At 42.1% G+C, this 25,725-nt stretch overlaps 1 protein-coding gene across 1 annotated transcript in view; it reads left to right on the top strand.

The window, feature by feature from the left end:
• The window catches only part of B3GAT2 (beta-1,3-glucuronyltransferase 2), a 72,651-nt gene that overhangs the window by 41,422 nt on the left and 5,504 nt on the right, over nt 1-25,725 (top strand). Inside the window, exon 2 of the mRNA XM_032340406.1 lies at nt 5,814-5,958. Within this exon, the coding sequence (XP_032196297.1) occupies nt 5,814-5,958 (145 nt within the window). The remainder of the gene's footprint in view (nt 1-5,813; nt 5,959-25,725) is intronic.

The following is a 25,725-nucleotide window of genomic DNA, read 5'->3' as shown; positions in this document are numbered from 1 at the left end:
CTCTTCTGTTTGTCTGTAAATTCTTACTACAACAGTGAGAAACTTGACTCCTAACAGCCACTGTCCACAATAGATTTTCTGTTTTGTTTTTTAATTAAAGAATGCAGGGGAATATCCCTGTTAGGAGCCCATGAACCTGAGTTCCTTTTCCTGGAATATTTTTAGTCTTCTTGTCCACAGTGGTTCATGCTTCAGGCTTTAGACTTAGCTCATGCTGATGTCCTCAAGGAAACTTCAGCAGATCCCAGATCACATCAGATCCTCTGCATCCTGCTCCTATAAACCATCTTCTTCCCTTGCGGCCCTTATCAGCATAGAAATTAAGTAAGTAATTTGGGATTTGACATGTCATTTCTTTTTCTCTACTGGAATGTTGGCTTGGTAAATGAGAACATTGTCAGCCTTGCTCGGGGCCTAGCACAGCACTGGACACACATTATGTGATGGATGGTTTAGTGAAAAAATACAGCAGGAATGGAAGAAATGTTAAACTTAATCTTCTAACCAATAACATAGGAGATGAGTTTAGAATATAACATTAGGAACATTTCTGCTTTCTAGAATTCTTAGATACTTTATGCACCTCAAATTTCATGCTGTGGGAATGGAGGTATAGGGAAATCAGGCAAAAAAAAAAAAAATCCTAGGCAATATAAAGATACGTGAAGGACTCTGGAATGAATAGCATTGAGCCAAGTGTCCATGAGTTGAAGGAAATTGATGCTAAAACCTTTAGGGGGCAGATGCAAGAAAGAAAACACAGGTATGACATTAATTTTTGAACTTGTTCCCAAGGGATTTTATGGGTATGTTGGATTATGTAATGTAGTTTCTCTGTTGAAAATATCAGATGTTTATGGACAGTGAAATTGGAGAAGGATCCTCAACTCCAGGTCATCATTTTTGTATTTCTTCCTTGTATTTGTCCTGCTCTTTCCTTGTGTCTTCCGTTTACTTGATCCTTTTGGATTTAGTAATCCTTTGGATTTTGGTGTTTTTCTTTCCCACTGCAGTGTTAAAAAAACAGGATACAGAGTGTCATTCTTTATGGTAATTCTCCTTAAGGTTGCCTATAGCATTTTAATTTTTATTTATTTACTTAAAAATTTTTTAAATTTTATTTTCAGTGTTCCAAAATTCATTGTTTATGCACCATACCCAGTGCTCCATGCAATACGTGCCCTCCGTAATACCCACCACCAGGTTCACCCAAACCCCCACTCCCCTCCCCTCCAAAACCCTCAGTTTTTTTTCTCAGAGTCCACAGTCCTTCATGGTTTGTCTCCCCCTCCGATTTCCCCAGCTCACTTGCAGCATTTTAAATTTCAGAAAATTAAGAACTTTATTCATTTCCCTTTAGAAAAAATAAGACAAGATTTCACCATAGTGGTGTGTCTTCAAGAAAGCTAAAGGCATTTGTTTAACTCTTTCTGCTTTAAGGGCATTCTGATGATCGCCTAGTGTGATCTTCTGAAGTATTCCAGTCCCTGGAGCTGGCTCTTAGCTGTTCCCCAGGGAGCGACCAAAAGGTTGTAAAGCTGCAGGAAAAAAAAAAAAAAAATAGTTGGCTACAAAACCCAGGGGCTGATTGTTGGTGAGGGTCACCAGACGCAGGTGGAGGAAGTAGTTACCTGCTTTCCTCCTTTCTGGAGAAGATGAAGATGAACAACTACCACCTACCCTGGGATAGTTTTTCTTGTTGTTTTTGGCTTTGGGTGTTTTTAAAAGTAGTCTCCACAGCACTGGAGAGTGGAGCCCATCGCAGGCTTGAACATACAACCCTGAATTCAAGACCTGCGCTGAGATCAAGACTGCTGCTTAACCAGCTGAGCCAGCTAGGTAAGCCAATGAGGCAGGCCTGCCCTTCGATAGTTTAAATGGCATTTAGGAAGAGTGTGGAGATGTACCAGAGGTATCTTTTGTGTCCTTAGTAGCCCTTGGGACTATGGAAATAGTACACGATTTTGGCTGGTTAACATTGCTGTGCAAGTCCTGTCTATTTAATGGAGGTTGTGGTGGGAGAAATAAATGACAGATTATGACTTTGGCATTGAAGAAAAGGAGAATGCCTTGGGGATCTATTTTTAATAATGTAACTCTTAGAAATATGTGAATTGCTTCCTATTCCTCTTCTGTCTAGAGGTTTAGTTCTCTGTTTTAGATTGGGGCTCACACAGCCACTTGAGGTTGTGCCCCTGATGTAACTATTATTTTGTGTTAATAAAGTAACAAAACTTTTAAATACCAAGAATATTTCAGTTGTATGAAAGTGCTTTTACTTTTAATAGTAACAGTCATTGTTATCTTCCCCCCTTCTCAGAAAAGGTGGCTGCTGAGGAATTCTTAAAGAGCATAGATTGAGCGAAAAGGACACAGAACAAAGGATATCTCCCAGGGGTGAAATGAAGAAGTTCTGTAAATAGCTGTGCTATTTTCCTTTGAAATGTCTGGCACATTCCATGTGATACAGCGGAGGGGTACCGAGGGGCGTGTGTCTAACTCTGATGGAGCGTTCCACGCTGACTCTTGGAGCCGTGCACACATGGCAAGGGCATCTGGATCCTTCCAAAGTATTAAACTACTTAAATGACAAGTTTTTTTTTTTTAATTTTGCATACATAATCCTGCCATATCACCTGTGTTCAGATAGTCACTCCTTCACCTCTGAACACCCAATTCTCTGAAAAAATCCCGCATAAGTAAGTGTTAGCTCTGAGCTGCTCTCAGGAATTTGGAATGTGATAAGCCAAACCTGCATTTTCTAGCAAGAAACTGGCACAGAAATGGGAAGTTTTGTTTCTTGGATTCATCTCATTACCTAGAACCTGAGGCTCTTCTGAAGTCTGCGGGCCAAATCCTGCATGTCTTTCCTGGCCCGGTTTAAGTGAAAAGCCTGCCACAACACAGGTTTGGCCATGTTTAATTCCCTCACGCTAGTGGTCTCACAGTTATGGTTTATTATTCTCCTTAATGGTGATTTCTCCATTCCTATTTTAAAATCATTTTAAACTTCTGTTCATTTATTGTCTGTCCTTCTCCTCTTCTGATGGTGAGCTGGTCCCTTGGCCTGCACAGGCACACACTGCTTGCTCGTTACACGTGGTCTTCCTTTCAGTTACTATCTGGTGCTTATCAAGAATTTTTGGCACCTGACATACGTAGGGCACAACCTATGCATTTTCAAGAGGACACGCAAGATGGAGAAGGGGTCTGTTTCCCAGCGTTTGGCAGATTTGAAAATTTAATGCTCTGGGCAAAAACAATTTAGGAGCTGAAAAACCATGCACATTTTAAGGAAATACCAAAAAAGAACAGTACTGTTGTTAATACCTTGATAGATATAAGGTCATTGCATCAATTTAAGAAAAACACATGTATTTAGATTCTAGTTTTTTCATATGTTTACATGTTTGATACATAAGACAGATAGAAATGTTTACACTTTCTGCAGTGTGTGAGGGAACAGGAGTTTGAAGGTGGAGTGAGTTGGGGGGAGGGTGAAATTTCTGTGGAAATTTTAGTAAACTTTCTGGGGGTTTTTTTCCCCACCTACGGAGATGACATAGGACACAAAACATTAAATGTTAATATTGATTCAAGAATTGAATCACGTGGGTGCCTGGGTGGCTCAGTGAGTTAAGCCTCTGCCTTTGGCTCAGGTCATGTTTTCAGGGTCCTGGGATCCACCCCCCTCCCCCACATCTGGTTCTCTGCTCAGCAGGGAGCCTGCTTCCTCCTCTCTCTCTGCCTGTGTCTCTGCCTGCCTACTTGTGATCTCTATCAAATAAATAAAATCTTGGGGCACCTGGGTGGCTCAGTGTGTTAAAGCCTCTGCCTTCGGCTCAGGTCATGATCCCAGGGTCCTGGGATCGAGCCCGGCATCGGGCTCGCTGCTCAGCAGGGAGCCTGCTTCCTTTCCTCTCTCTCTGACTGGCTCTCTGCCTACCTGTGATCTCTGTCTGTCAAATAAATAAATAAAATCTTTAAAAATAAATAAATAAATAAATAAATAAAATCTAAAAAAAAAAATTAAATCATTAAAACATTGCTGAGGAAAATGAAAAATCTATGTAAATGAAGAACTATGTCTTATTCATGACCCGATTTTGTTAAGATATCTGTTCTCACCAAACTGATACATAGATTTAATGCAATCCCAATAAAAATTTGCTAAAATGTTCAAGGTGCATCTGAAACTCATATGGAAAGGAAAAGGAATTAGAACAGTCAAAACAACTTTGATGAAGAAGAACAAAGGATTAATACTGCCGGACAGCCAGAGTACTCTAGAGCCACAGTAAATCAGGACAGGGTGTTAGCATCAAGACCAACAAACGAACCAGCAGATCAGAGGAGAATGTCCATAAATAAACCCACAAAGGTGCAAAGACCGTTCAGTTCTGGGACAGTCACATATCCATTCACATACTGTGGTTGGAATAATCAGATATCTGTATGCAAAAAAGGAGAAAGAACATAGCTTCAGGGGTGTTTGGGTGATACAGTCAGCCCCTCATAGCATACTCACAAATTAATGCTAACTAGATCATAGCCTAAATAGATCATAAACCTAAAAGCGACAACTATAGTACTTGTAGAGAGGAGGAGAAAACTCTTGTGATTTTGAGTTAGGCAAAGATTTTTTTTTTTTTTTTACGATTTTATTTATTTTAGGAAGAGAGAGAAAGAGCGCATGCTTGCAAGAAGGAGAGAAGCAGAGGGAGAGGGAGTTAATCCCCAGCAGACTCCATGCTGAGAACGAAGCTTTGGGTTGGAGGGGGAGAAAAAGCTTTGGGGTTGAAATGGTCATTACAACAGTCCACCAAATGCAGCTGTGTTGGTTATGCCCAAGGACACCCCCAGCTGAGAGGGTGAGTGGAGCTGAAAGCACATTCATGGCCAAGCCATAGGCCTGGTATACGTATGTGCCTGAGGAAAGGGAAGCTTCTAGTTAGCAGGAAGGTGTCTTGTGGGCTGCTTCCGGTCCTATTTCACACATGTCTTAGAAGGTGGTGATGGTGGCTTCCCCCCAGAATTCTTCCCTGCCATCAGCAAGCTTTGTTGTGAACATGTCTTTTCCCTTAAAGAAATCCAGTAAATCACTTTCAGCGGAGGGCCCTCTTTAACCAGAATTCCACCAGATACTACAGTGTGTGCTGGAAGAGAGAAGGCGAGCTTTTCCAGCTGCCCTCATGATGCCTTTCCTCCTCTAGCTGGGCTCAGTTGCCCTTGAAAAGTGGAATGTAGGGTGTGGGGTTTTTTGTCTTTTGGTCTCTCTCGAGGATGCCCAGCGTCCCCTCTATCTGGATGCCATTAGTAACACCGTCAGCCAATATTTCTGTGTCTGTATAAACAAACAAGTCATAGAAAGGCAACTCCTGCGGCTTTTCAGTGAACTTTTTGCTGTTACTGAGGAGTCAAGTTTCCTAAAGGGAAGTCAACCCTTTCACTTCCAAAGATGCCAAGTATGAAGATTCAACTTGGAAGCAAAGAGAAAATATTTTTGACAGTCACAACTTCGCTTCAAATAAGTGACGTCCAGATACTGACACCCACTTCCTTTCTCTCAAGCCTTGAGCCACCAGCAGACTCTGTGACAGAGGGTGGCTGATGGCGCCCAGCAGCCGGGCATCGGGCGGCAGTACTTCTGCCAGTAGAAGTGTTCTGTCAGGACCTTCAGCTTCTGAAAATCTATGCCCCGCCTCCACCCCACCCCACTACCCCATTTCTTCTATGCGGTTCACATTTCTTTCCTCCCTTCGAGTCGTTTTCCCTCAGGAAACTTAAACCACATCTCTTTCCCCTTTTTATAGATGCGAACTACACGCAAAGTCTCTGTCTGGCCAGTGGGCCTGGTTGGTGGGCGACGCTATGAACGTCCGTTGGTGGAAAACGGCAAAGTCGTGGGCTGGTACACCGGCTGGAGAGCAGACAGGCCTTTTGCCATCGACATGGCAGGTGAGGAGTGTGGATGGTGACCTTTGCTCCTCCCTGATTGCTCTTCCAGGGGTCCCGTGTGCTGGAGGAAGGAAGCCTCGAAAGACCCTACGTCGTATTCTATTCAGCAGAGAAACAAAGTAAACCTTAGAAACAGGCTTTTTGATTAATTCAAGTAGAAATGGACCTCATGGGTGCTTAGAAATGATTATTCTGTCCCATTTTAGTCCCCTCTCTAGGAGTCCATTTGGTTTCAGTATATAACATGCTTATTGGTAAGTTTAATAGTGATGTGAAATTGACAAGCTAATCATTTTCATGCTTAATTGGTAAATTCAGTGCTTACTGATATATTTAATAGCTGAAACATAAAATTGGGTTTCTGGTTTTTCAACCATTGCTTCACTGAGTATAACTGTCTTTTAAAGTTTATGTCCCCTGGAGCACCTGGGTGGCTCAGTCAGTTAAGAGTCCGACACTTGATTTTGGCTGAGCTCAGGATCTCAGGGTTGTGAATTCAAGCCCCACGTTGGGCTCCGTGCTGGACGTGGAGACTGCTTAAGATTCTCTCTCTGCCCTCCCCCCCCTTAAAAAAATGAAGTTTTTCTTCTCTGACTAACCCACTCAATTGAGAAAGACCTGTAGTAGTCCACAAATCCTAAAATGCTACATTATCATAAAGTGACTCCTTTTCAGTGGGTTATATAAGACCATGCCTGTGGTAACTGTGGAAGGATGCAGTTTAAAACATGAGGTTTAGAGGCAAGAAAAATCACTGACATTTACAACCTAGAAGATGGAGGCAGAAAAGCTTCAAGGTTAATCTCCTCCATCTTCAACTCTAGAACAAAGCCCTGTCTGTCCGTCTGTCATCCTGTGCTTGGCCAGTCCTTTGTGTGTATTTCCCAGCGGCACTCAGAATTCTGATGGGACAAAGACTGCATCCTGAACTGGATTCATCACTTTTATTTTGACGATCCTATAAATTTGAGGGAGCAAGATTATAAAGAGTGTGAGGAGTGAGCGTTGTTGGGGCGAGTTCTGGTGCACGACGCTATGGGGCCCCCTTGCCCTGCATCACGGGAGGGAACAGACTAGGATATTTTTACTCGGTGTTTAACAAACATTTCCTGTTTCCTGTGTCAGTTTTATGGAAATGTATTTCATGGTCTCTGACCCCAGGGACAGTTTGGAGCTCTTTCCCTTCCCTGGTCACCCGGTCCTGGGCTCCCCTCTCTGTTTTCTGACCTCCCCCAACATAAGCCTTACCCTGTGGTCTTCAGTCCCTGCAGCCTCAGGGCTGAGTGCCGTCTCCACCAAATCCTTCACCTGAAGGCAGACAGAAGCGAGGTCAGCCATACTTGGAAGTCCCGAGGGCTCCCCAAAGAGGCCTTTCCTCAATGAAATGGGGAGTTCATCGCTCTGAAATTAAAAGGCTGTGTCTGGGCGCCTGGGTGGCTCAGTGGGTTAAGCCGCTGCCTTCGGCTCAGGTCATGATCTCAGGGTCCTGGGATCGAGTCCCACATCAGGCTCTCTGCTCAGCGGGGAGCCTGCTTCCTCCTCTCTCCCTACCTGCCTCTCTGCCTACTTGTGATCTCTCTCTGTCAAATAAATAAATAAAGTCTTTAAAAAATAAAAATAAAAAAAAATAAAAGGCTGGGTCTTTGGAGAATCTGGTTTCTTGCTGAGAGGAAGTATAACTAAGCAGAAAACTTTGAGATAGTCTTTTGCTTCTCTAGGACTTCGTTTCCCCATGTGTAGAATGAGATGTAGCGTGAATGACCACTGAGGTCTTCTCTGGTGTGTTCCTTCCTTCTCCAGGCTTCTGTATTTGGCAGGCTCAAAGAGAAGCCAGGTCCCTGGTCACTTTTTTTTTTTTTTCTTTTAAAGAGATTTTATTAATTTATTCATGAGAGAGAGAAAGGCCAGAGGCCAAGGGAGAAGCAGGCTCCTTGCTCCACAGGGGCAGGACTCACTGCGGGACTTGATCCCAGGACCTCATATTTTTTTTTTTTTTTTAAATTTTATTCATTTATTTGACAGAGAGAGATCACAAGTAGGCAGAGAGGCAGACAGAGAGAGAGGGGGAAGCAGGCTCCCTGCTGAGCAGAGAGCCCGATGTGGGGCTCGATCCCAGGACCCTGAGATCATGACCTGAGCCGAAGGCAGAGGCTTTAACCCACTGAGCCACCCAGGTGCCCCCCTGGTTCCTAAGTGAGGAGTTGAGACTGCTAAAGCAGCCAGCTGATAGGTGTTTGGCCCTTACCTTTCCCAGAGCCTTGCTTCACCACAGGCTCTGCAGACGTGTCTCCTTATACACAGGATCTCTGCCCGCAGCCCTACAAGGTAGCTTCAAGGTGAGGACAACTTAGATTAAGTCTTTCTGGATTTTATTATAAGAACTTTTACGTAGATGATCAAGTATCCAGTAAACCCACTGAATATTTGCATTGATTCCCCCCGCAGAGTTTGGATCCAAATAGATATATCTAAAATTCAAGAAAGGCACATGGGTTTTATGCATTAGGCCTGACCTGTGACAAGATATTTGGTACCTTTTTACTTTGATCTATGACATGACTGATGTTTGGCTTTTTGTGAACATTTCAGTGTATTTTCAAAGCATAATATAAGGACTATCATAAAATATGAACAATTTGCCTATTAATTTGCCTATTAATTATCCTTGTTTCAAAATAGGAATATAATTTCTATGTCTAAGAAAATAGGTTTTGCCACACTAAATTATTTTTTTTGCACGTGCACTTGCTTTTGCAAATTAGTTTTCAGTAAATTATTAGTATTTTTGGAAGCCTTTAAGTGAGAGTGATTTGGTTGATCAGGTGATGATTCTGATTTGGAGGGAGTTTGTTCTCCTCCTAAAACTTAAAAAGTTACAGCTTTGTTTACATTTCACGCAAGATTCACGTATTCTCTGTGGGAAGCAGGGCAAGACCTCACAGACCTTCACAGACAAACGGCACTTCCCACTTCATTTTTAAGTTACATGCACTCACAGTGTCTAGAAGGGGAGAGAGAAGCCAGAAGGCCAGTTTCGTGCTGGCTTCTGGACAGTCGGGGCCGCTGCTCAGGAAACGGTCTGTGGGAGAGGAGTGAGAGGACCGTGCTGCAGCCTGGGCCTCTCCTGGATTCCCACGAGCTGAGGGAGAGACTTGACGCCTCACCATCAGGGCACATTTCCACAACGGTCTTGCTGTGGGGGTGGCGAGCCCCTTCACTGGAAGCCCGTCGGGGTCTGTCCCTCCTGGATTTCTGTGAAGTCACAGCCTCGCCTGTCACTTGAAGCTGATTTGAGTATCAGACCTCGGAACTGTAATGTTTGACGCCATTCAGGGAGTTTGACTCTGTGTCCGTCTTTACTTTGCCCTATTGGACTCAGCAGGGGCGATCTTTGCTCTCAGATGAGGAAACACTGTTCTGGAATTACCGTGTAGGTATGTGTAGGGGTGTTAATGGCCGAAGCAGAGATTGTCGCACTGGGCGAAAGCTAAAAAAAAAAAAAACCCAAACTTACGAATGATGACTACTGAAACCCTGAGTTAGATAACCACCACAGGATGGCTCCGGAGGGAGCGCGGCCGTGGCCATCCCTGCCCGGGGAAGCAGCACACAGGCGGCTTCTGCCCTGGCTGCTGGCCACCCTGCTCCTCCGGGCAGGGAGACCCAGGAACACCTGCTGCTGGCCCGAGCCTCGGGCTTCGGCTCCTACCCCTTGGGCATCTGACCAGCTAGCTCTGACTGACGCCAGCAAGGCACTCCACACAAAGTGTTTAGCTCTCTTTGGAAGTCAGGGTGTCATTTTCAAGTGACAGACTGCCTTTGGCCACTTCCAGGAAGGTGTCAATAAGAACCATTGCTTGAAAGAACTGAGCTTAAAATAATCTTGAGCCTCACCGGAGAGGTGTGGATTTGTTCAGATTCAGAACTTAAGGCTGAGATCCCTGTTTTGAATTCTCACTCTGTGTGAGGTGGCAGGCAGGGCTCTGTGCTCCTTTAATGACAGTCCCATAGGGTTCCCAGTTGAATGCCTGGCCCAGAGTAGGGCCTCCATTCCAGTAAAAACCCAGCGGGGTGCACCATTGTTCAGCTCTGCCCTAACTGCCCAGAGTCAGCTCAGACCCCACAGGTTAGCAGGCAGTCCCCACACGACTGCCTTTGCTTAACCAACAACAATTTGGGAGTCCCAGGCCAACCGCACTCCTGACTAGCTGTAAATCTGTTGTTTTTCTCTCAGGTTTGACAATTTGCTAGCAGGACTAGTAAACAAACTCAGGTTAGTGCTCTATTTATTATTAGAGTCCTTTTACAAAAGGTGCAAATTAGGACCAGTGACATGAAGATACCCGTGGGCTGAGGTCTGGTAGAGAATGCAGAGCTGCTGTGCTGTTCCTTGCGGAAGGAGGCTCTAGCCCACATTAACGCATTAATGTGTTCACAGCATGGGAAGTTCCACAGACCCTCTGCCTCCAGGGTTTTTAGATAGTTTCATTATGAGGCACATTGATTGACTCAGTGGCCACACAATGGAACTCAGTCTCCAGCTTCTATCCCCAGAGGTCGGCACCGTCCTGCAGCATGGTCCGACATGGCCCCATGTTCTGACCCCCTAATCCTGTGCTTGGTTTTTCCAGGAACCGGCCCCCACTCTGGAGCTCTCCAGAGACCCTCTGCAGCCACCTCATTAGCACAACAAAGTCACTCCCATCCCTCAGGAAATGCTAAGGGTTTTATAATAAAAGCTCCTGGCCCAGAACTAGGCTGTCAGCTTTTCCCCATTGAGGATGATATTCGCTGTAGGTTTTTCATAGATAACTTTTATAAAGTTGAGGAATGTTCCCTGTATCCCTATACTTTGAATCGTTTTAATCAGGAACAAATGCTATATCTTGTCAAATGCTTTTTCTGCATCAATTGAGAGGACCATGTGTTTCTTCTCTCTTCTGTTATTGATTTGTTCTATCACATTGATTGATTTGAGAATGTTGAGACACCCTTGCATCCCTGGGATAAGTCCCACCTGGTCATGGTGGATAATCGTTTTAGTGTACTGTTGGATCCTATTAGCTAGGATCTTGTTGAGAATCTTGGCATCCATATTCATTAGGGATATTCATCTGAAATTCTTTTTGGTGGGGTCTTTGCCGGTTTCAGGATCAGGGTAATACTTGCTTCATACAAAGAGTCTGAAAGTTTTCTTTCTGTTTGTATCTTTTGAAACAGCTTCAGGAGAATAGGTATTATTTCTTCTTTGAATCTTTGGTAGAATGCTCCAGGGAATCCGTCAGGTCCTGGTCTCTTATTTTTTGGGAGGTTTTTGATTACTACTTCAATCTCGTTACTAGATATTGGTCTATTCGGGTTGTCAATTTCCTCCTGATTTGGTTTTGGAAGTTTATACGTTCCCAGGAATGCATCCATTTTGTCTAGGTTGCTTAACTTATTGGCATATAACTGTTGATAATAATTTCTGATGATTGTTTCTATTTCCTCGGTGTTAGTCATGATCTCTCCCTTTTCATTCATAATTGTATTAATTTGGGTCTTCTCTCTTTTCTTTTGGATTAGTTTGGCCAATGGTTTATCAGTCTTATTCTTTCAAAAAACCAGCTTCTAGTTTTGTTGATGTGTTCTACTATATCTCTACTGTCTATCTCATTGATTTCTGCACTAATCTTGATTATCTCCCTTCTTGTGTGTGAGGTTGGCTTAATTTAATTTGTTGTTGATTCTCCAGTTCTTTAAGGTGTAAAGAGAGTTGGTGTATTCTGGATTTTTCAACTTTTTGAGGGAGGCTTGGATGGCTATGTATTTCCCCCTTAGGACAGCCTTTGCTGTATCCCATAGGTTTTGGACCGAAGTGTCTTCATTCTCATTGGTTTCCATGAATTGTTTAAGTTCTTCCTTGATTTCCTGGTTGATCCAAACATTCTTAAGCAAGGTGGTCTTTAGCTTCCAAGTGTTTAAATTCTTTCCAAACTTTTTCTTATGGTTGAGTTCCAGTTTCAAAGCATTATGGTGTGAGAATATGCAGGGAATAATCTCAGTCTTTTGGTATCAGTTGAGCCCTGATTTGTGACCCAGTATGTGGTCTATTCTGGAGAAAGTTCGATGTGCACTCGAGAAGAATGAGTATTCTGTTGTTTTAAGGTAGAATGTTCTGTATATATCTAGAAGATATGGTCCATATATACAATGGAGTATTATGTCTCCATCAGAAAGGATGAATACCCAAATTTTGTATCAACATGGATGGGACTGGAGAAGATTATACTGAGTGAAATAAGTCAAGCAGAGAGAGTCAGTTATCATATCGTTTCACTTACTTATGGAGCATAAGGAATAACATGGAGGACATCGGGAGAAGAAGAGAAGGGAGTTGGGGAAAATTGGAGGGGGAGACAAACCATGAGAGACTGTGGACTCTGAGAAACAAACTGAGGGTTTGGGAGGGGTGGGGGGTGGGGACTTGGGTGAGCCTGGTGGTGGGTGAGGTATGTAGTGCATGGAGCACTGGATGTGGTGCACAATGAATGCTGGAACACTGAAAAGAAAATAAAATGGGAAAAAAAAAAAGAATGAGGCACAAAGACCAGATAATTTTTTTTTTTTTTAATATACCACGGACTCAAAAAGGATAGCTTTCCTACCCTAAAGAAGGGTGTCTACCATGTCCCTGTTTTACTAGTGCTTTCCTGCACAAAAAACAGAGGGCACATTTGTATGTCTCAGGGTCACTTTCAGTTTTGTCTGTGGATGTTTGCCTGACTTGTAAAAATAAGACATGATTGTGAAGTGATGAAATCATTTTATTTATGCATTATGAGATGGTTGAGAAGTCTAGGAGGACTTTCAGTTTTTGGGACTGGAGTTCTGTGGATGTGGGTGTGTTGAAGCTCTGGAAGTAGTTGAGCTCCCAGGAGGGCATCCCAGGATGCAGCCATTTCAAGTGGCTGCAGGGGGAGAGGCCAGGGAAGGGAGCAGGGCCCAGGCCAAGGGCAGAGGCAACCAGAGGCAAGAGGTGGTTGAGTCATGGATTTGACTATTGGCTGCCTTGTGTCATGGATGTGAAAGAGGAGGGTGCTTGGTGGGTGTGGGAGTGTGAGAGCCGGCCATCCAGATGGTGTCATTAAGATGGTTGGCAATTAGGCTGTTTCCTGGAATGGGGGATGTACGAGAATGGAGGGCCTGAATTCAAGAGGAGTAAGAAGTAGGCAGACTCCTCCAAGGAAAGTTCAATTTCCAGTAGAGCAAGAGGAAGTGGATGTTCAGTCCAGGGGAGGACTGGGGAGGTTCCACTTGGTCAGGACAGTGATCACAGAGGATGTCATGGAAAAAGTAGCTGGGAGGGCTGCAGGGGGCTATGTCCAAGAAGGACAGGGGGATTATTTTTGAGGTCCAACTCAAAGGTGGCATGAGTTTTGACGGGTTTTGATTCTAAGGATTGAGGTTGTTCGTGGGCCACTGTATTTATACTTTTTCTATTGGCACCTACCTTCTCCATCCCTATGGCTTATCCCTATTTCCAGTATAGTCCCTAGAGTTGCAAAGGGCCTTTTTAAAAATGAAACTTAGATCCATGCTTTAGAAGAGACCTCTGGGGAAGTAGGATGAATGGTGTGTTCAGGGATGGGGATGGCGAACATCACTAAGAGGCAGGAAGGCCACTCTTTGAAGAAACATGGCAGGGTTGAAAAGGGAAGAGAGATGGTAGCCGTTTCAAGGCGTAGGAGAAGTGTTTTTTTGTTTTCCTTTAATGAAAGAAGAGAAGCTGAAGTTTTGTGAGAAAAAGAGATGTGTTCAAGTCCCAAAGAAGAAGAAATAGGGGGTTGAGGGGACTGGGACTTCAGATGGACAAGTTGACTTTGGCAGCATCACCTCTTATTCCTAATAAGGAGATGAGGTAACTAAGGAAACCGAGACCCGGGAAGGTGGAAAGGCTGCTTGTTGGAGGCTGGCTATCCGCTGGATATTCACAGGGCGGGAGGAGCACCGTGGACTGAATCCCGCAGACACTGCTATGCTATGCAGTCCCACAGTCAGCAATGTGGGACCGTGGGAGCATAGAGCCTGTGGGGAACACACAGCCCCTGCCCCCAAGTAGTTGGTATCTAGCAGAGAGAAAATAGTTATGATAAATGTGTAAATTCCTGTCCCATGACATAGAAAATGAGGTATGAATGGGAAGTTTTGGGTTTATATAAGAAAAAAGAGAACTGCTGCAGAGGACAGTTTGGCAAGGGCATTGTGGAAGACATAGCATGGGAGGGGGCCTTAGGTGCAGGCCCAGGTCCGAGCGAGTTCAGGGAACAGCAAACCTCAGGGTATATGCGGCTCTCAGGCGAGAGGCAAGCTCGGGGAAGCCTATGAGGATTGATTGATGAAATAGAAATTTGTCTTCATTTCTGTGGGTATAGGGGGATTTGTGACATTTTTTATTAAGATTTTATTTATTTATTTGACAGAGATCACAAGTAGGCAGAGAGTCAGGCAGAGAGAGAGGAAAAAGCAGGCTCTCCAAGGAGCAGAGAGCCTGATGAGGGGCTCAATCCCAGAACCCTGGGATTGTGACCTGAGCCGAAGGCAGAGGCTTTAACCCACTGAGCCACCCAGGTGCCCTGGATTTGTGACATTTTTTAGTTTAGCTAGTTGAACAATGTTGTATGATATGGTGATAGTGGACTTGTTAACTTTAATTTTGGTTTTATTATAATTTGTTAAATTATACTTTGAGTTGTAACTTAGGTGCAGAAGTATATGGTGATTCAGGTAATTAGAATATTCTGTTAAACAGAATGCCAGCTATATAAAAATAAGAAGATAGTAATAAAAATAGGAATCTTCATATTAGGAAAAAAGAAAATCCCATTGCTTGACAAGTTTCCAGGCTCTGGATTCATTGTGCGTGTTCTGTCCTTATGGAGGATTGTGGAGTTTGGGCTCTCAGCCAATCACAGTTACATGGGGCCTTCTTTCTCTAGATATTTGTTGAGAAGGAATTTTGTCTGGATTAATTTCCTTGGCAAAACCCTTTCTCGGTAGATAATATAGTAGTAAACATCAGCCTGGGTTCAGATCAACAAAACCAAATGAACATAGCCAGAATTGGCAATACTTTACTTTGCCTCGTGAATATAATTACTGCAAGAAAGAGAGGTATGGGAGCTGGGTGGCTCAGTCGGTGGAGCGTCCCAATCTAGGTTTTGACTTGGGTCATGATCTCAGAGTCATGGGATTGAACCCTGCGTCTGGGCTCCCTGCTCAGCAGGGAGTCTGCTTGGGATTCTCTCTCCCTGCCTCTGCTCTTCCCACCGCTTACACTCACTAGTGCACACTTGCTTACTCTCTCTCTCTTGCTCTCAAATCTTTTTTTTTTTTTTTTAAAGGGGGTTAATAACCTTGTTCTGCCACTTTGAGGCCATTTGTAAATTAAATGTGTTGTTTTCCATGTGTGACTGTTTTGTGTAAGGAAGATAAAATTAGTGTTCTCAGTAGAGTGACAGCGTGTCATATGGTTCGGTGCAGGGTCTGGGGACCATCGTGGGACCTTGTCCTTAGGTTGGTGTGGCGTGACTGACACTGGAGCAGTATGTGGGCTCCCTGGGACAGAAGTGGAGCTGTGGGGGCATGGTGATTCCGTCCTGAGAACTTAGACGCCACGGGGATGGTCACGGAGTGTTGGGGGGAAGGGCAGCCTGTTGCCCGTTGGTTAGGTAACAAATCCAGAATGAGGTACATTCTGGAGACCAGAAGGTGTTCAGTGGCCTCGTCGACGTGTTCCATTCTGTCCACAGGGACCGCATCTCTGAGGGGTTACGGTGGGCATGTGAGGTGAGGAGCGCCTGCGTGTCTGCGTGCTGGTCCAGGGGACTTTGTCCAGGGCAGCTGAGGGCGCAGCGGTTATGTTCAAGTAGGGCTTGGTGGAAGTGGAGGGGTATCTCTCAGAGTTTCAGCGAATAAAGCATTGAGAATGAGAAGTTGTTGCTTCTCTCTGGGAAGCCCAGCCGACTTCATGATTATCGCTCGCCAAGCATCAGGCTCGTATCCCAGGCGTCGGGCAGTCTTTGGTACTCTGGGTGCTTTCTTGTTCTGTCTTCACTCCGTTCGGCAAGGGGGTTGCTAATATTCTCCTCCTCCTTTAAATACAAGGAAAGGGAGGCATGGACAGGCGAAGTCACTTGTCCAAAGCTGCAAGGTGACTGGCTCCGGTTAGCGTGTCTCCAGACATGGCACTCCCACTGCCCGCCAAGTGACTGAGTCCTTGATCAGTGAGCCTCCGTGCTCTTCATCTGCAGAATGGGAAATGGAATTCCTCACAGAATACGACATCAAGGTTAGGGCACTTGGAACAGCTCTGTTGAATGGTGGGTCTCTTCACCAAGAAGCAAGATCAGACTGTGTCTGTGTTCCCCTGTCCCCTGGGTTCAGATGGCTCATAGGCCTGTCCAGGGGAATTGACCCAGTGCTGTGTGTGGCACTGGGTGATGACCGTGGGGACCGGAGCGCTGATGAAGATGGACTGTGGGGGAGGGGCACCCACGCTCCGCCGGGGCACAGCAGGCCGGGCTTGCCGAGGTTCCCCAGCTGCAGGAGTTTCTGCTGTTCTGTCAGTGTTTGAATTCTCACCACACAGAGCCGCTTCAGATCATTCCTGACGGTAACACCTAGGAGCATGTGAACTCATTGCCTTGGGCTTGTGATGGAATTTGTGTCTGTCCTGGCTGGTGGATCTGTGCTCATCATCCTTCAGGGACCAAGCTCTGCGTGCAGGATGGCACGTGGCGATAAACACCGTCCCTGGCTTTAGGTTAAGTACTCCAAAAAGAGACTGATCAATAAGAGAAAACCGAAACAGAAGATCATTAGAAAGTTGAGAAGTAGATTTATGTTCATTTTCATGATTTCCCAGATGACAAATCATTTCATAATTATGGATGGCACGTGGAGGAAGGATTTCAAAGAATGATTCTCACATTTTCTAATCAGGTCACGAGAGGGGAGAAACGTCCTTTGTCACCACCTTGACTTTCCTAAGAGCTTGTGGGAAGGCGTCTGGAGATAGAGTTTTCATTTGCACTCTGTGGAAGAGGCAGACAGTGTATTAGTGTACATGAGAATTAAGGGTCGTTGCCATGCGTGGTTGACCTGGGGGCTGGCGAGGTCAAGTCTCTGCACTGGCTTCAGAAGCTGAACTTAGCGGGCGCTCTTCTTGGGCCCCCTGAGCAGCTGTATCACTGAACCCTAGATGTTGTGCACTTGAGTCCACCTCATTTCAAATCACTTCACCTTGACCCGCCACCAGGGTCAGCTGAGCACTGCCGCCTGCTCCTGGGCCCAAGGTCATTCAGACTGGCACACGCTGCCTTCCAGAAAAGGGAATGTCACTTTGTCTTCCCAGGTTTGCCTCTGTAATTTCTAGTCCCTTTTCAAGACTCAGTAAAGGAATAGCTTTTTCTGGGAAAATTTTCCCAATTTTTCCATGCCCATAGAAGCTGCTCCCACGTTTCCCTCACGCACTTGTCCTCGGGGTAGTGCTCACGTGGGTGTCCTGCCTGCCCCAGGCTTCCTCTGCTTGTGGAGCTGGGGAGCTCCACCGGGGGAGGCGTCATCTTTTCTACCTGCCTGGGCATGGCCGCTTGAACAAATGTTTGCTGAATTCTTGAATTCTAACTTGTCTTTATTTCTGGTTTAGGATTATCAAAATTCAAAGTTTTACAGCTTCTTATTCCTTTTGAGCCCTAATTGCCATTCTTTCTCTTTTTAGAAAATATTTTTATTTGTTCATTTGAGAGGGAGAGGGGGCAAGGCACAGAGCGAGGAAAAAGCAGACTTCCCATTGAACTGGTAGCCCTAGGCAGGATTCGATCCCAAGACCCGGGGATCATGACCTGAGCCGAAGTCAGACGCTTAACCGACTGAGCCACCAGGGCACCCATGCCATTATTTCTAAATGGTGAGGTTTTTTGAACGTTGAGTTCTACTCCGGAGAGCTCTCTAAAGAGCGTCTAAGTCGGCAGGTCTCAACCTGGCAACACATCAGAATTTGAGAGAACATCTATCTGTGGGCTTCTTCACTGATAATTAAACCATAATCCTTGGGTGTGGCTGCTAGTGGGGGAGGGGTGTCTGTAATTTCCTTTTTTTTTTTTTTTTTTTTTTTTTTTAAAGCCTGAAGTGATGATAAAGTGCAGCTAGAAATAAGAACAGCTCGTGTAGGTGGTCAGCCGCTACTCTTCCGTTTCTTCCGGGGGCTCGTAGCTGTGGCCTCTTGCCCTGCCACCCACTGAGTCTCATCTGGAGGTTGGAGGTAGGATAGCCCCTGCTGAAAAAGTTCGCGAATGTTCAGTAAAATTAATTTCCATAGAAAACACTTCTTCGGGTCAAGCAAGAAGAGAACTTGAGCATAGGAGAGGAGTTTTTAAAATTACAACAACTGAAAAGCACCACCAGCAATCGAAAAGACGGTTTTCACCGGGAAGGCAAGTTTAACCTTTTTAAATTGGGGTGTAACATACATACTTGACATAGAATTTACCATTTTAGCTATTTTTAAGTAGGAGATAGTATTAGGTACATTCACACTGTCATGCAGTGATCTCCATCTCCATAAATTCTTCATCATCACAAATTGGTACTTTGTACCCATAAAACACTACTAGTGCCCCACCCCCCATCCTAGTCCTGGTAAGAACCACTTTCTAGCTCTATGAATTGAACTGTTTCAGGAACCACATGTAAGTGGAGTTATGCACTATCTGTCCTTTTTAGTTCACTTAGCATGATGTCTTTAAGATTTGTCCGTGTTGTAGCTTGTGTCAGAATTTCATGCCTTTTTTAAGCTGAATAATATTTCATTGTATATATAGGCCACATTTTGTTTACCCATTTACCCATTGGTGGACATTTGGGTTTCCACCTTTCAGCTATTGTGAATAATGCTGTGAACATGTGCATATAAGTAACTGTAAGTCACTGCTCTGAGTGCTTTTGAATGTACACCTAGAAGTAGAATTGCTGGACCATAGGGTATTGTCCATATGGACAATTGATTTTTGTCAAAAAACTATTGATTTTTGTTTGTTTGCTTTTGAGGAACTGCTATACTTTTTTCCACCGTGGCTGCATCATTTTACATTCCCATCAGCAATGCACAGGAGTTCCAATTTCTCCATATCCTTGCTACATCGTTATTTTATGTTATTTGAAAAATTATTTTACTCTATGTGCTGGGGTCCGAGGAATAGGAATACAGATACCTTCTTCTCTGGTTCTGCTATATTTTCGGGGTTGGAATAGAGTGGCTTAGGGGCACATTTGGTAGTATTCATGGATAAGGTAAAGCAGAAAATCTCATAGGCAAAATAAATCATGAGACCATGATTCTTCATCAGACACCATCAACCTTGTTGACTGAGCCATTCTCAACACAGACACTTCATGTCCCATCAGAGTCCTTTTGGCTTTTGAGCCAACAGGACTACTTCCCCTTCTGAACTTCAGTCTTAGGTGTGTCTTAGTTCTCTGCCACCAACCTATAAAAAAAATCCATCATGGATATTTTTAGTATCAGTTAATTAAGGCTTCTTAATTTATCTTTGATTCTTTCCATCCTGATTCAGCATCCTGACAGTTTCCTTAGAAGACTTAGGTTTCTGTGATGGTTTGTTTTCAGAGTAAAGATTCAAATGAATTGTTTATAGATTAAATAAAGAATAAGTCTTAGAAATCAAAAGTGTTTTATTTTTTCCACAAAGAACTATGACTGCTAAATGGCTTTTTGGGAGTTTTAAAAACTGGACCAAAAAAAAAAAAATAAGGCTTATCCTGAAGCAATTATAAAGTTTCAGTCTGTATTAAGGAGCAGATTAACAGATCCATTTAACAGCCAGGTCATGCTTTTTCATTCCTTTTCTGCACTAGAAGAAAATCGTTCGAAGGTATAATTGGAAATAAATGTGGAAGATCAGAGTTCTGCCTGTCCCCTAGGAGCACACATGGCACACGAGTATTTAGGGTTAGGGCCATGAAAATCTGTAGTTGAACATTTAGGTGAAGTAGTGGCAATTTAGACATGATAGTCACTAAGTAAAGGACACGTTCCTTTTATACAGTCTCCTTTTCTGCTTTCTATATCTGATTTAAGCATAGTGAAAATGATTCCTGAAACACTACTATCAACGCATCTGTTTTTCAAGTGGATAGTTCACAGATGCCAAGACTGGAAGGTACAAGATTATGGAAAAACAGTACTTAAGTAGCAGATTTCCATTTCTTAAATTGAGATATAATTGACATATAACATACTAGTATTAGGTGCACAACATTTGTCTATATTGCAAAATGATGACTGCAGTAAGTCTAGTTAATATCCATCACCGTGTATAGTTAAAATGTTTTTCTTGTGATGAGGACTAAGTTCTGCTCTCTTTAACTTCCAAATATACAATATAGTATTATCTATAGTCACCATGCTATAATCACATCCCCAGGAATTATTTATTTTGTAAGTGAGACTTGGTATGTTCAGATCACCTGCTATCTGCCTCCTTCTGGCAACCATTAGTCTGTTCCCTGAATCTGTGAGTTTGTTTTCTTTTTTAGATTTTGCATATAAGTGAGATAATTTGGCATTTGTCTTTCTCTGACTTATTTCATGTAGCCTAATGTACTCAAGGTTGATCCACGTTGTTGCAAAAGGCAAGATTTCCTTCTTTTTATGGCTGAGTAATATCCCAGTGGGTATATATCTACATCTTCTTATCCATTCATCCACCAGTGGACATTTAGGTTGCTTCCATCCGTTGGCCATTGTAAATAATATGACAGTGAACATGGGGCAGAGAGCTGTGTGCATAGATCTTTTTGAGTTTTTTGATTTTCTTTTATAAATACCCATAAGTGGTATTGCTGTATCATATGGTATTTTTAATTTGGGGGGGGGAACCTCCGTACTGTTTTTCTTAGTGGCTGCACTAATTTGCATTCCTACCCACAGTGTGCATGGGTCCCCTTTTCTCCATGACCTTGCCAACACTTATTTCTTGTCTCTTTGACTCTAGCCATTCTAACGTGTGAGGTGATATCTCATTGTAGTTTTGATTTCCATTTCCCTGATGGTGAGTGATGTTGAGCATCTTTTCATGTCTCTGTTGGCCTTCTGTATGTTTTCTTCGGAAAAATGTGTATTCAGGTCCTCTGCTCATTTTAAAATCAGATTGTTCTGGTTTGTTTTGTTTTGTTTTGTTTTGTTTTGAGTTATATGAGTTCTTTATATATTTTGGATGTTAACCCCCTTAGCAATATGATTTGCCAATATTTTCTCCCATTCCTTTTTATTTTTGCTGATGGTTTCCTCTGCTGGGCTGAAGCTTTTTTTATTTTGATGTGGTTGCACTTATTTGTTTTGCTCTTTTTGCCTTTTCTTTTGGTATTAGATCCCAAAAATCATCACCAAGATTGCCATCAAGGAGCTTACAATGTATGTTTTTGTGTAGGAGTTTTATGGATTCCAGTTTTAATATTCAAGTCTTTAATCTGTTTGGAGTTAATTTTTGTTTATGGTGTAAGATAGTGGTTGAGTTTCATTCTTTTCATGTAGTTGTCCAGTTTCCCCAAGACCATTTATTGGAGAGTCTGTGCTATCCTTGTTGTATAGTCTTGGCTCCTTTGTCATAAATTAATTGATCATATATTCATGGGTTTATTTCTGGGCTCTTCTGTTTCACTTATCTCTGTATCTGTTTCATGCAAATACCATACTTTTTCATTATTATAGATTTGAAATATTACTTATATTTTATTCTTTCTGAGGCAATTGTAGGTGGGAATGTTTTCTTAATTTCTCTTTGTGATACTCATTACTAGTGCATAGAAGTGCAACAAATTTTTGTGTATCAATTTTGCAAATACTATCAACCAAAAATGCTATGTCTAGCATAAGTATCCTTAAAAAATGAAGGACAAATTAATATATTCCTGATAAACAAATGCCAGAAAAATTTATAACTAGCAAACATGTCCTGTAAGAAGTACTGAAGGAGTCTTTCAGGCTGAGATGATAGGATACCAGACAGTAACTCTGATCCACACAAATATGAGTACCAATAAAAGTATAGTATAGGTAAATTTTTAAGAGAGTACAAATGTAATTTTTATCTCTTTCCCCCCCCACTTTCTGATTTAAAAGACAATTGCATAAATAATAATTAGAAATCAGGGTTGACAGGGGCGCCTGGGTGGCTCAGTGGGATAAGCCTCTGCCTGCAGCTCAGGTCATGATCTCAGGGTCTTGGGATCGAGCCCCGCATCAGGCTCTCTGCTTGACGGGGAGCCTGCTTCCTCCCCTCTCTCTCTGCTTGACTCTCTGCCTACTTGTTATCTCTCTCTGTGAAATAAATAAATAAAATCTTAAAAAAAAAAAAAGAAATCAGGGTTGACAGATACAAAATATAGACATAATTTTGTGATAGTAGCATGAAGTGAGGAGGAATAATGGAGACTACTATTTTTTTTTAAGATTTTATTTATTTATTTGAGAGAGAAAGAGAGAACATGAGAAGGGAGAAGGTCAGAGAGAGAAGCAGACTTCCCATGGAGCTAGGAGCCCGATGCAGGACTTGATCCCAGGACTCTGGAATCATGACCTGAGACAAAGGCAGTTGCTTAACCAACTGAGCCACCCTGGCACCCTTAGAGTCTACTGTGGTAAGAGCAAAGTTTTTGTGTACTCTTGAAATTGATATTGATTTAAACTCAACTGTTAGAAGTTAAGATGCTAATTATAATCTTCAGGGCAACTGCTAAATAAGTCACTCAAAAAATATTATACAAGAAAGGATAACTGATGAAATGACACACTAATAAATATCCTTTTAATGCAAAATAAGATGGTAGTGGAGGAATAGAGGAATTAAAAGATATTAGACATATAGGAACAAATAGCAAACTGGCAGATGTAAATCTTAATTTACCAGTAATTCCATTAAATATAAATAGATCAAACAATTCAGTCAAAAGACATATGGGCACAATGGATTAAAAAAAAAAAAATCAAATCGAAAAGCACCATGATGGAAGTATAATGCTTTCCATGGAAAACATTTTGTATCGAAATAGGTTGAAAGCAAAAGAATGTCAAAAGACTTGCCATGCAAACAGGAACCAAAAAAAGAGCTGGAGTGAATATATGAATACCAGACAAAATAGACTTTCAGAATTGCTACTAGAGACAAAAGGGTTATTTTATAATGATAAAAGTGCCAGTCCCTTACAAAGATACAGTTGTTGAAAATATATATGCTTCTTACAATGGAGCCCTAAGATATATAAAACAGAAATGACCGCACTGAAGGGAAAATACAGTTCAACAATAATAGTTGCGAACATCAATATTCCATTTTAAATAACAGAACAATTAGAAGACAAACTAAGAAGCCTTGAAAAGTACTATAAATCAACAAGACCTGTGACATCTAGAGAATACTTCACTCAACAAGAGAATATGCATTCTTTTTAAATGCACAATTGAACATTCTCTAGGATGGACTATAAAGTAATTTTTATGTTGGGCCATAAAACAAGTCTTAATAAATTTAAAATAGTTGAAAGCATACAAAAGTATGTTCTTGGACCATGCTGGAATGAAATGAGAAATTACTACCAGAAAGGAGTTTGAAATTTAAAAGCATATGGAAATTAAACAGCATACTCATAACCACTTGGTCAAAGAAGATATCACAAGGGAAATTGGAAAATATTTTTAGATGAATGAAAATGGAAAGACAACATACTAAAGCTTAGGGAATGCAGTTAAAGCAGTACTTAGAGGAAAGTTTACATTTAACAAATGCCTCTATTAAAAAGAAAGATCTGAAACCAATATCCTAATCTTTTACCATAGAGACTAGAAGCAGAAGAGCAAACTAAACCCAAAATAACAAGTGGAAGAAAATAAAGATTAGGCTAAAATTAATGAAATAGGGAACAGAAAAGCAATAGAGGAAATCAGCAAAACCAAAAGTTTGTTCTTAAAAACATCAAGAAAATTGACAAACTTTTTAGTTAAACTGCCCAGGGAGAAGGAGGCCAGCCTCAAATTACTAAAATCATAAATGAAAACAGAAGCATTACTACCATTTTAAAAAGACTATAAGAGAAAAGCATGAAAAATTGTATGCCAACAAATTAGATAATGTAGATGACATGGACAAATTAATGGAAAGACTATTAAAACTGACTCAAGGGACAACTGGCTCCGTTGGTAGAAACATGCAACTCTTAATCTCAGGGCTTGAGTTCAAGCTCCATATTGGGTGTAGGTGTAGAGGATTACTTAAGAAAACTAAACTGACTCAAAAGGAAATAGAAGATCTGAATAGACCTATAAGAAATAGATTGAATTAATAATCAACAAAACTTCTATAGAGAAAAACCCAGTTCCAGATGGTCTTGCTAGTGAATTCCAACAAACATTTAAAGAAGAGTTAAAACCAATCCTTCACAACATTTCCAAAAAATGGTAAGGAGAGAACATGTTTGAAATGATTGTATCAGGTCATTGTTATCCTCATACTAAAACTGTATAAGGAAAAAAAAACCCATAGACCAATATCTTTCATGAATATAGATGCAAAAATTCTAAACAAAATACTAGTGGAGTTAATCCAGCAACATACAATAAAAAGGATTATATATCATGAGTAGGTAGGATTTGACCCTCTAGTATAAGGTTGGTTCATATACAAAAATCAGTAAATGTAATACAACGTATCAGTAGAACAAACAATAAGTGCCACCTGATCAAATCAATAGATGCAGGAAAAGTATGTGAGAGAATTCATTTTTTCATGATAAAAACACTAGATTGATAAATGGGGAAAGGAAAAGAACATCTTTTATCTGATACAGGGCATCTATGAAAAAAAAATAATAGCTGAAGATGAAAGCTTTTCCCCTAAGATCATGACAAGGATAACCCCTCTTCACAGTTGTATTCACTGTTGTAGTGTAGGTTGTTGCCAAGGTAATTAGTTGAGAAAAAGGAGCAAAAGATATCCAGGTTATAAAGGAGAATATCTTCAGCTATCAAGCATGATTTTTTTACATAGAAAATCCTCATGAATATATATACAACTTGTTCTACTCCACGCTGGGCATGGAGCCTACTTAAAAAAAGGAGGGGATGGGGCACCTGGGTGGTTCAGTGGGTTAAGCCTCTGCATTCGGCTCAGGTCATGATCCCAGGGTGTTGGGATCAAACCCCTCATTGGGCTCTCTGCTCAGCGGGGAGCCTGCTTCCCCCCTCTCTCCCTGCCTGCCTCTCTGCCTACTTGTGATCTCTGTCTGTCAAATAAATAAATAAAATCCTTAAAAAAAAAAAAAAAAAGGAGGAGAGGGGCTTGCCTGGGTGGCTCAGTTGGTTCAATGTCCAACTCTTGATCTCAGGATTATAAGTTAAAGTCCTGTATTGGAGCCTACTTTAAAAAAAGAAATCACAGTTATTCATGCTAGTAAATAAATTCAGCAGGGTTTCCAGATACAAGATCAACACAAGAAATCAGTTGCGTTTCTATACATTGGCAATGAGCAGTCTGAAAAATGAAACTTAAGACAATTTTATTTACAACAGTGTCAGAAACAATGAAATACTTAGTAATAAATTTAACAAAATAAGTATCAGACTTGTATAGTAGAAACTATAAAATGTTATTCAGAGACATTAAAGAACTAAATAAATAGACATCTTCTGTTCCTGGATTAGGAGACATTGTT

The sequence above is a fragment of the Mustela erminea genome, chromosome 4 (genome assembly GCF_009829155.1).
Source record: "Mustela erminea isolate mMusErm1 chromosome 4, mMusErm1.Pri, whole genome shotgun sequence".
In the NCBI taxonomy this organism is placed as follows: domain Eukaryota; kingdom Metazoa; phylum Chordata; class Mammalia; order Carnivora; family Mustelidae; genus Mustela; species Mustela erminea.
Note: the sequence above shows the minus strand (reverse complement) of the source record. Positions and strands in the feature narration are given on the sequence as shown.